At 37.5% G+C, this 11,855-nt stretch overlaps 2 protein-coding genes across 2 annotated transcripts; one reads left to right on the top strand and one right to left on the bottom strand.

Annotated features, from left to right (window-relative positions):
* Positions 1-8: 8 nt before the first annotated feature.
* On the top strand, positions 9-7,547 carry DYX1C1 (dyslexia susceptibility 1 candidate 1; the record flags this gene model as incomplete). The annotated part of the gene is made up of 9 exons (XM_008939347.1): positions 9-104; positions 801-948; positions 1,305-1,438; positions 2,456-2,696; positions 3,287-3,432; positions 4,069-4,178; positions 4,842-4,995; positions 5,925-6,030; positions 7,438-7,547. Coding segments are annotated over 9 exons (1,245 nt in total), but the record flags the coding sequence as incomplete, so codon positions are not given.
* Positions 7,548-10,363: 2,816 nt separating this feature from the next.
* Positions 10,364-10,708, bottom strand: LOC103772035 (chromosome unknown open reading frame, human C15orf65). Its single transcript, XM_008939357.1, has one exon. The coding sequence runs from the start codon at positions 10,706-10,708 to the stop codon at positions 10,364-10,366; it is 345 nt and encodes a 114-aa protein (XP_008937605.1).
* Between the last annotated feature and the right edge of the window lie 1,147 nt (positions 10,709-11,855).

The raw sequence follows: 11,855 nt of genomic DNA, 5'->3' as shown, positions 1-11,855 counted from the left end.
AGCACAGTTGGCGGCAGAGCGCCTCCGCCGTGTACCTGTCCGTGCCCGTGCGCGGCGTCCGCGTCACCCCCGCCAACATCTTCTGCACCGAGCGGTACTTGAAGGTGGGCCGCGCACCGGCCGTCGTGCGGGAGCGACGCCTCCAGACGGGCCCCGGCCGTGGCTCGGCCGTTGAAATGCGCCAGAGCACAGTTGGCGGCAGAGCGCCTCCGCCGTGTACCTGTCCGTGCCCGTGCGCGGCGTCCGCGTCACCCCCGCCAACATCTTCTGCACCGAGCGGTACTTGAAGGTGGGCCGCGCACCGGCCGTCGTGCGGGAGCGACGCCTCCAGACGGGCCCCGGCCGTGGCTCGGCCGTTGAAATGCGCAAGCTTACACACCGCGGCGGAGCTGTAGCGTTTATAATCCTTCTTAACGTTTAATCTTTAAACTCCCTGTGTATGCTGTTAAACATCTATCCCACTAGAAATAATGGCTTTGCCTTTGTTCATTCTGCTCCATTCTCTTCCTGCTCAGTAGGTGCCAGCTGCTTTTTCTCTCATACATGCCTTGAATCATACACAGCGGCTCATGTGATGAATAATTGTAAGTTTGAGGTGCACAACTGCTTTTGCCGTGCTGGAGAACCAACTTTTTCAGTCTTTGGTCTAATAAAACTTATAATCTCTATACCAGGTACTAGGCAAATTAGTTTTGTCAACAGCGTGTGTTTCTTGAGGTTTACCATATGCTTGTACTGAATATTTTGAATGTGTGACATTTAAACAAAAATTGTAACTACTAATGATTATATTTTTATAGGTAAGCAGCCCTCCCTTTCTATTTGAAGCATTTTTATATGCTGCTATTGATGACACAAATAGCACAGCAAAGATTGGAAATGGAGTCATTTTCTTCACTTTGTATAAAAAAGAAGAGGCCATGTGGGATTCCCTGACTCTACAAAGCGGTGAGTTCTTGACTGTGAAAAGTAGATTCTAAGTAACACAAACTGTGCCAAAACTTTACAAACTGTAATAAGCAATGTGAAACTGCTGCTGCTGCTGGATATCTAAGTTAAAGCTTGTTGTTCACTGTTAAAAATAGAAAGTACATGAAAACAGACAATGTCTACAGGCCCTAGCGTGCACAAAACAAAGTTTCTTGTAAAACATTTTATGTGTAAGCAAATCTTAGTCTTTCTTTTTCTAGACATGGGCTCTGTAGAGACTACTTTGTGGAATCTGAACCATGTTGCATTTTGCTACTTTTTTTTTTTTCTTATTTTAGCTCAAATTGCTAAAATAATTTTTATTTGGTTTTAAGCTGACAAGGAGACACTGCAATATCTAAGACAGAGTGCTGTTCTAAAAGCCCATGAAAAGGCAAAAGCAGAGACAGAAGCAAAAAAAGTTACAAAACAGGAACAGAAAAAATATGCTTTGGAGGCCACAATGAAGGTAACCTTAGAAGGAACTCTACAAGACATATACATGTAAACAATTACCAACTAATCTGGCAGCTACTTGGTTAAATATAACTTAGAAAATATGAAAAGTATTCATTTTTATTACAGTGGTGGAGAACCTTGTTATTTCTTTGTACTTAAAACATACCTATTGCCAAATATGAGAATGATATAGAAAAAAGTGTGTAGAAGTTGTCATTTTCTGTTAGCAATAGTAATGAAAATTTTTTATAGGGAGCTCAGAATTTTGTCAGTTGAAAGGAGACAGCACTAATGTGGCAGAACAGTAATCTTTTGCGGCCTTGGCATCAGCGCAAGTGTTTGGTCATTTAGCACTGTCAAAGATACTGATTTTAAAAGAAATCTTGTTTATTTGTTGTTATATTTTATTTAAGACTTCCTATTCATTGTCTTTTGTTTGTGTGTCTTTGTCGCTCTGTGTTTTATGTGTATTCTGAGACTTTTTTTCTTCCAAATTTGTACTTGTATGAAAAGTCTGGTGACTTCATTTGTTTTTGAAAGTTGTGGGGCTTTTTTAAGCATACAATGGAATTTTAAGGTTACATAGGTAATTTGCATGAAAGTGAACTGCAGTTAGCGACTTTCTTAGTAGCAATGTTGTACTTGTTCTGCCTTGGTAATAATCTCAAAGAGGAGAAACAAGAAATAGTCAAAAGGAAGCCATATAGTTTACGTTTCTGTATATTCCAGAGATCTGTATTGGAATATGGCCAGGGTTTTTATAGCTTACAAGTAAAATTTATTTCTGAATGTTTCTGGATTATACCTTAGTCGTGGTAGTAAAATACTTAAAAGGTACGACTTTTAAAGCATAATCAGAAGTCTTTACTCTCCCAATCATTCCTAAGCATCTTTCATAACTCTGCTAGTATGATTACATTAATGATGACACTATGTGGGATATGAAACTGGGAAAATAATGGTAACTTACTTAGTCACCTTACTATTAGCAGGTGTTACATATCTCAAAGGTTTATCATTCAAACAGCTAGAGGAAGCAGAAAGAAAAAGAATTGAAGATCTGAAAGAAAAGGAGCGGCAAAAGGTCACTGAGGAGTTAGAATTATGGAAAAAAGAGCAAAAAGATGCTGAGAAACAAAACAGGGTACAAGAAGAAGGGGAACTACATAAACAAGTAGAGCAATTAAAGGAGAAGAAAAATGAAAACAATAACAAAACCAGGATTCCTAATGAAGGAACTTCTAAGACCAGACTCAAACCTACTAAAGGTTGTATTATTGAAGTGTATTTTATCATTCCTTATAAGTGTGGGTAGAACTTTGTTCCTAGATGTTTCTGATTCAATCTTTATCTTTGTCAGAATTGATTCTTCTAGTTTGCAGTTATTTTAGTGTCTTTATTTTCAGGCCATTTATTGAACTAAAGTGAGTTCTTTAAGTCTTTGGAAACACAAGTGCAGGTTTTGTTCTAAGCTTTAGAAAACTAAATCAGAAAGCCTTTCTGACAGTGTAATGCAGACTTTGAGGATGGAGTATATTACCCTAGGTTACCTAACTACTGGTTTTCATAGACACATACAGTCTCCTTTTGCTCTGTCTGTCCCATGTCTTGGCCCCACAGAGAGCCAACTGAAGGAACTGAAAGTGTAGCCAATAAACAGATTGCATGATATGAGAGGAACAAACATTTTTTTAAGATTCCCTTCAAAAGAACAAGTCTAAACCTTTTTCAGGCTATTAAATATTTATTTCTAATAATGCAGAATTTCTTAATTAGGTTTACTTTGGACTTTGGTAGAAAACCAGAAAAATCTTTTTTGGTTTGTTTTTCATTTCCAGTATTCCAATTTTTTTCATAGGTCATGGTTCCTATAGTATGTTTTCAGAAAATTTTAAGGAAGAACAGTTACCAGCTCCTCGATCTGCTGCTACAATCAAAGTCAACTTTACATTACGAGTTTTTCCTACACCGCTGCGAGAATCTTGCATCAGAGAAGAGGAGGAGGTAAGAATTTTTCTCTGTTCTAGTATAATTCTGCTATCTTCCAAGTTGGTGAATGATTTACTGTGTATTCAGTAAGTTGACAAAAATGTTATCTGCGCCAAGGAGGTTACCTGTGAAATATTCTCATCTTCCAAGGGAGGCAGTCTTATTTAAGTTAAGATTTAAAGAAATCTTTTTATGTCAAAATTATTTTCACCAAGCATGTGATTGTGCAGATTAATAAATAGCATGTTCCTTTATTGGGGAGGGGAAAAAAAATAAGGCAGAAGTATTAATTGAACTCCTTGAATTTCAAAATTTGAAAGGTCTTTACTCCTAATATTCTTTAAGTTCTGACTTGAGAAGAAGCTTACAGTTCGCTCTTTTGAGCTCCACTGAATGAGCACAAAATAATTTAGCAAGTTCCAAAGCAAACAAAAATGTATTAGTGAGGCAGTAACCTTACTTCTCATATAATAATAAAATATTTGGGGAAACTTGGAAGTATTTAATATCTCACATTATCATTTCTCTCTCTCCAATGTATGTAGCAAATAGAATTCTTTTGATAGGAGTGAGTGAAGAGATGAAAACAAAATCCTTTTTTGGATTTGAATTTTCCTTCAGAAATAATACTTGCACATTGTGTATTTGCAGTGGCTATGTAAACAAGCAGAAGCTCGAAGAACAGTAAGTGCTGATATGTCTGAGCTGGAAGATTTAAAAGAAGAGGAGAAGAATCCAGACTGGTTAAAGGACAAAGGAAAGTAAGTTAGATTCCATCTCAAGATGTATTTAAAACGAAATACTGGTTTCGTCTGTTGTTTAGTTTTGATTTTTTCCTGTTTATCCTAGACACAGATGGTGAATGCCTATGTAGTAGGAAATTTATTGACAGCTTGTGGGGTTTGAATCTGTTAAAGTCATGTGATGCAGTTGCTGAAGTTTGTAACAGACAATAATTGTGAACACATAATAAATATTCTTCTATGAGGACAGTTAACTCGGTGCAATATTATTGCACTGAAGGATTTCTTTTAGTTTGTACTTTTTATCATCTGTTCCTAAAGAAACTTTAGGAACTGGTATGTTCATATAACATTATTATCTAGAAAGGTTAGATTAGGCAGTCATAATCAGATACATAGCTTTCAAAATTAGTCTTGTCTGCTTACATGTGTCCAACTCTTAGTGTTCTTCACTGCCCTTAGGCAGTGCCTAGTTTTGCTGTGTGTCTGTAGGCTATATTGTCAGGATCAAGTCTGACTAAACTTCAGCTACGTTCTTCTCAGAAAAGGCTATGAATGGCCATTTCCAAGGAAAAGCTGCTAAAACTGCAAAGTTTTGAGTTGTTAACAGTAAGTAGGTATTTATTTTGTGATTTATCACCTTGTTTGAAGAGCATGTTTCACTTTTTGTTTTGTACTTAGCAAAATGTTTGCAACGGGAAACTACCTTGCAGCTGTGAACGCGTATAACCTCGCAATCCGGCTGAACAATGAGCTTCCCCTACTGTATCTGAATCGTGCTGCTTGCCACCTTAAACTCAGAAATTTCCACAAAGCTATTGAAGATTCCTCTAAGGTACAAAAAGTTGTTCTCAGATTGTCATCTCATACATGATTGTGGTTTATTACCGTGATGCTTCTGTTTCAAGCAGATCTGAAATACTTATTAATGCAATTCAAAATTTTTAAATTCAAAATTGATAGAACGAAGCCATGGTGAAATATTAAATTTTGATAGTGACTGATTAATGAACTTCCAGACAACAACAACAGCAAAACCTCAAACTATGCCTCTACACATTTGGGACCACTGGCAATATGTTGACTCAGTATATGTTTCTTTACAGGTAAAACACTGTAGCAATATATACACCTGAAAAAAAAGAAAACTTTGAGCAGAAAAAAAGAAAATAGATACCTTTTGTATTACATTATGTTATTCTTTATCTGACAGGAAGAGAAAAAGGAGGTGATGGTGGTGAGGATACCTTAACCCCCTCCAGCAAGCCAGACATTTTTAAAGAAAGGCTGCATCATTTTGATGTTTTAGTAGCCATTAGTTATGATGAATAATTTTGGAGAAAGTTTTCAAGAATTATTATTTTTCGAACTGGTTAAGTATTTGAGGTTTGAAACTACTATTACAACACATGCTTTTTTATGACTGCTTTTTGGTTTTTTTTTGTAGCATGGTATGTAATGTCATGTATGAGAATACATGACATTACATACCATGAATTACATAGAATACATTACTTGACTATAACAAAAATTTAACACAGTATTTGTCAGGTTTTAGCCATGGCAATGAAACTGTATTTAGCCAACTGTGAGGTGACAGATACAAATCTTAATGACTAGATTCACAAACCTCGTAGTTAAATTTGAATAGTTATTAATTGCTGTATAATAATAGTAATTAGGTGAGAGAAGTGTGTGTAAATGAGAAAGATTCATAATTTTAGTTTCTATCTCTAAATATTTTGGATGTTTTCCTCTGTAAAGGCACTAGAACTGCTGACGCCGCCTGTTGCTGATAATGAGAATGCTCGAGTAAAAGCGTATGTTAGACGTGGAACAGCCTTCTGTCAGCTGGAATTATATACTGAAGGTGAGACCTTGGTTTTGTGAAAACATACACATGGATTTATAGTGACATGCAAGTAATTCTGCTTAGCTCATTTTTTTTTTTTTTCAGGAGAGATGTTAAAGAAGGCCTCTACAATCTAAGTCTCTTTTATTGTGAACCTTTATATCACAGTCTTTAGACCTTATTTTTATTAATTTACTTGATAAATACAATTTCACTTTACACTTTTAAATGCTTTGCAATTTTTGTGAAAATTTGTTGTACTGATCTAAGGAGTACAAAACAGTTTTTCCATTGAGTTTTCTTATAGCAAATTTTGTATCCCCTCTTTGGTCTATGGGGTGATAGTGGCCAATAATTGACCATAAGAGCTTGGTGGCCATGGAACATATTTGTGAGGAACAAATGAGAGGACAGAGATGAGGTATTTGCATTGGGAATAATTCAAATGTGAGACACAAACTGTTACGAAATGAGGTTGCACTACTTTTGCTGTTCATGAAGCAATGTTTTATTGGTTTTGAGATTATATTTACAGTATTTCCAACTCTAGAACAAATTAACTGAGATGCTTGTGAACTGCTTAGTAATGTATCTTTGTGAAATGATGTATGAAACCCATACCAATGAGCAAAATGTTTCATCAAGTATGTGTGATTTGCGTGAAATTATCTGAATTAATAGTGTCCTACTGAGTTCTCAAAAAATATAAATTTAATTTTGTATGACAAATTTACAAGTGAAAGTCAATAATAGAAAGTGAAGGATATTCAAAATGTCAGTGTTGAACTACTAAGCTTTTCACTTCAGTTACCATTTTCTAAAAATGAATCCTTTTCTCATTCCCTTACAGCTTCCTTTGCGCTTGGAAACCTTATAAAAAAAGACAATTAAACAAGATTTTATTTTACTTCCTGTAGTCATGGTTTGCTTCTTTTCTCCCCAAACTCTAGAATTCAGAGTTTGTGTCTTTTTTTTTTTTTTGCTTGTTTTTGTGCACTTTCATTCTTTAATTCATTTTTTCTCTCTTCTGCAGAACACTTTTGAACACTCCCCTTATGCGTGTGCGTATGTGTGTGTATATATAGTGTATATGTGTGTGTATATATAGATATACATACAGTATATGTGTGTGTGTGTATATATGTGAATGAAGGGGCTCTATTTTAACTTTCAATATCCAAAAATGTTTATGTAGTAGAGTGTTTCCATTACGCTGTTTTGTAAAATACAAACTATTAACAACATGTAAATTTATTTATTGACAAAAGTTAAATCTGATGTAATTCTAATTCTATCTTGTTCATATCAAAACTCAAGATTGCTACTTTATACATATTACTAGGGAGCAGTTATATCCAGTTAGTGGATAAAAAAAAGAAAGTTGTGCATTGTTGATTGGTATTCTTACTAATGTATCTATATTAGGTCTCCAGGATTATGAAGCAGCTCTCAGGATTGATCCTAAAAATAAAGCTATAGAAAAAGATGCTGAGAAGATTCAACACCTAATTCAAGGAACAATGCAAAGTTCTTAACAACAACAACAAAAAAGTAAATAAAAAAGAGCTTTTTGAGAGGGCTGCCTTTTAAGGGCATCAGAAGCAATCTTGGCTTTCTTCAGTCTGATGTTAACTAGACATTTTTCTCTTTCACTTGCAACACTTACAGAATTGGTAAAAGGTTGGGTACATTAATTACTACTGTTGGAAGTATATTATTATAACAAATATGCTTATATATATATCATTTTGATGCAAAGTTGTCATACGTTTGCTTTCTTTGAAACACTGGTGGGCCAAATATTAAAACATGCTTTTGGTACTTGATTTAAAGTTACTCATAACTAAATGAGATGTTTGTCTGGAAATATCTACTGAATCTAGACAATGGGTTTTCAAACAGTTTGAGTAACTCTGCATAGTCAACACCTGTTAACTTCTCACCTTTCTGTTCTCCACCAAAGCTGAAACAGTTATATGGCCTATGGTTATGTGCTTTCCTCTTCTCTTGTTGTTTATAGTGTTTGGCACATCTGAAAGTAAGGAGGGGAATTTAGATGCTCTGATTCAGGCACCCAATTTGGGAAATCTCCACCTGGAAGTACAGAGGTAGATTTTATGTTGTGCAGAACATTCTTTTTAACATTAAGTAATGTAAATGGAATATTTTCAGACTACTTTGAAACATTTGTTTGGGCTGAACAAACAGGGAAAAATTATAAACCTGTAGTGTGGTATTGTAGTGCAGTGGTAATTTAATCCTGTAATAAATTTTCATAATGATGAATATGACTTCTTCCATCCTACTACAGTTCTTAATCTTAGAGTGTACCTGTAAAGCATATTCTAAATCAAAAGCATTGTTATTTGTAAGAGAACGTATCTTTTTCTTGATCTGGTATTTTAATTTGTACTCTGTTGACAATGATCAGTATCTCAGGAATACTGGTGTGATTAAAGAGTCTCAAAAGAGGGACCATCCTGGTGAGGTTACGAGTGCTGTAAAATGACACAGAGAGTGGCACCAAGTTCCTGCACCTGCTGTTTTGGATAGTGGAAGAATGCAATATAGAATTTTACTTGGTGTGTGTGTGTGTGTGTGTTTATTTTAGCACATGCATTATCATGTGTCCTGTTTGAACTGCAGTGGGATGGGGGAAAGAAGGGTAAAATTGAGGAAAACCTGTAGGTTGAAGTAACAACAGTTTGCCAAGCAAAGCAAACCCAGGAGCTGGTTCAGCACTTCCCCTCGGCAGGCAGGAGCTCAGCCGTGCCCGGGACAGCCGGGCTCCAACACACATCCCCCCCTTCCTCCATCTTCCCCCCCTTTATGTGTGGAGCCTGACATCCCAGGGACTGGAATATCCCTGTGGCCAGTTGGGGTCAGCTGCCCTGGCTGCGTCCCCTCACAGCTTCTTCTGCACCCCCAGCCTACTCAGTGGTGGGGTGGAGTGAGAAGCAGGAAAGACCTTGCCTCTGTGTAAGCAGCGCTCAGCAATGACAAAACCATCCCTGTGTTATCAACACTGTTTCCAGCACAAAGCCAAAACACAGCCCCATACCAGCTATTATAATGAAAATTAACTTTACCCCAGCCAAAACAAGCACACTGTGATAACCTAAAACACTGGACTTGAAGTGGTTCTGTTTTGTCAGGCGTTCTATTCAAATTGTGACCCTCTCAACTGCACTCCCTTCAGTAGCAGTCCTAGCAGACTCCTGAATTTTCCATATCAGTCCATTTACTGAATACCATTTGTGACTGATTTCTGTCTTTAGAAGAAATGACTTATTTTGCAGCTACATGTTATTCTATGTAAATTTATATACTCTTGAAACGGGGGTGGTGGCAGGTGTTGCTTCCAGTTGCTTTACTTGGAGCTTTGAGAGGAGTGCTGAGGTGAGTCAGACACGTCTGGGGGAGCTGCTGTTCCTCTCCTACAGATAGGTACGGTGTTGCAGTGGAAGGGTCTCAGCAAGCTGTATCTACAGCAGTTGGAAGGAGGGAATACAGGAGCTTTAGTGCCTCAGTTGAGTGTAATGGTATATTTGCCAAAATGTGGCTATTTTCTGAGGGGAAGTGGCAGCTAAAGTGGAGAGACACTGACAATGGGAAGCAGAAAATGCAAAGAAGCAGACACTGGTGCCAAGTTCCTTGCTTTCTGTTTTGGTTCCAGAGCCTATTGGGACAATCTGTGTATATATCTATGCATGTAGGTTACTTGTATTGTGTTTTGTTATAGCTACTCAAGGCCATATTTGATGTTGACAGGCATGTCTACTGCTGGGAAATATAAACAGTGTCTTAAAGGTTAGGGAAGCAAATGTCTTTGGTGGCATGAACGGTATCTGCCTGTTTATTCTGATTATATAGGGGGCAAATGGATGTTAAACTTCTGACTTGAATACTTGAGTTGATGGGGTGTGTACACCATATCAAAGTCCTATGCATTAGGTTTGGATTAGTGTCCTGAGATGTGGGAACGTGGAGACCAATTTTAAGTTTTAAAACCAGAAACTACTTCAATTCGAACAAAGAAACCTTCAGGTTAATGTCTCTCGCACTTTAGTCTTTCTATGAAATTAGAGGTCCACATTTATGATACCAGTTTCAGAAGTTTTATTTTTATGGTTTTAAGTCCAGTTGAGAGGAGTATATTATCAGATGGCCTATGTCCTTTTTAATACATTTCATTCAACCCAGACCAAAAAAAAAAAAAAAACCAAAACCAAAATAAACCAGGTATTGACAGTTATTCAGTTATTCTTAGAATGACTGAAGTAACAGATGTGTTTTCTTAAAGCTAAGTGTCTAGACTAAAAGTCTATGACAAAAAGGTGGAGATGCACTTTTACAGAGTATGCTGGAAATTAGGGTAGTCATATACCCTACTTCTGCTAATGGCAGTATTTAAACCATTGTCTTGAAATGACCCATAAGTCAGTAAGTGTTTTGAAAAGGTTTGATCTACTGGATGGTAAGTACAAGGTACCATCTGTGAGATAGGTGGTATAGCACCGTATTCACTTGAAGTTGTTCTGAATAGTAAAACCTGAGGCTTTGTCAAAGAACTGTTGGTAATGAGTGTCTTGGAGTCCAGCATACAGGAAAACACTGGATTGCCAGGATTTGTGCAGGGAGGCAGATGAGGAGATTGGTTTTGCTCAGTGTTTGGCAGTTTCTCAGCAGAATTCATCTTCCTTCCCTACAAAGGAGATAGATTTTTAATTCAGTCTTTCAAATAACAGGGCAAAGCATTTCAAATTTGTTAAATGTTTACAGTCAGAGCAAGTGTTGCTCAAGATGTGTATTGAAACACACACATGGTGGAGAGTGAGGAACTTAACACTGGCTTTTGACCTTATTTAGTAAAACTGTGGACAGTGGGTGATAAATGGGCTCATGTTGGCTATGAAGTATAGTAAAAATTGGAATTTGCATCAATTTCTGCATTAGGGATAATCTTGAGCATAGAAACTATCTTAATATGGGTGGCAGAAATAATTAGTATGGATAATAAAAACATGAATGAGAGCAAGCGCATAGTGAGACATCGCGGAGGGTTTGTTTTTTTATTGACTTTTCCTTTTCTAATATATAGAAATACATAGGCTAAAATAGAGCCCTAAACAAACCTCCAAGTGACTGCTTCCTTGCTCACATTCACATGCATGAGGTTTTTTTCCTTTGTTGGGAGCAAATTAACATAAAACAGTTCCTTCATGGAAAGTGCTCTGGTGCTGTATGGATGAGCATCTGATCACACTGTACTAAATGAGGTACCTTCCTTAGTTTTGGTGAGCAAGCTGTTCAAAATCTGCTGTTCTTCAGACGTACAATGAAATCTTTTTGGTTTTCAGTCATGTAAGAGAAGAAGAAAACATTCAGGTTGCTAGCCTGGATAAAACTCGTGAGAAATTATGGCTTGACTTTGTTACTGAGGCCTATTGTTGTCTCATGTTTATTTTTTGCAGCAGTATTAGAGTGCTGTTGGGGCCTAAATTTCTGGGCTTCAGGATCTCTGTTTGCCCGTTGATGGGACGTGGACTAGTGTAGGTGCAGGAGCTGCCTTACCAGTCGGGGTGGCTCTCGGGAAGGACACCTTCTCCTGAAGCAACACGGCCACAGGCGTCCGACCCCGAGCCTGGGCAGTTGGGAAATTCCACATTAGTTTTCAGTCATCATTAGATTGAGGCTTGGTGGGTTTTTTGCTTTTCTCTTTCCTTTAGTACAAACGTTAGGCGCCTGTAAGGGAACGCGTCCCTTCGGAGCTGGTTGTCCCTTTGCCTGACTCCCCAGGCGTTCGCCCTCCCGCGCTGGCGGTGCCTCTGGGCGCCCGCCCT

The sequence above is a fragment of the Merops nubicus genome, unplaced genomic scaffold, assembly GCF_000691845.1.
Source record: "Merops nubicus isolate BGI_N331 unplaced genomic scaffold, ASM69184v1 scaffold45420, whole genome shotgun sequence".
Classification (NCBI taxonomy): Eukaryota; Metazoa; Chordata; class Aves; order Coraciiformes; family Meropidae; genus Merops; species Merops nubicus.
This window is presented reverse-complemented; position numbering and strand designations above follow the sequence as displayed.

Bases quoted from the DNA above. Each gene is read 5' to 3' on its own strand.
- LOC103772035 (XM_008939357.1), bottom strand. From the start codon at position 10,708: ATGAATTCTGCTGAGAAACTGCCAAACACTGAGCAAAACCAATCTCCT.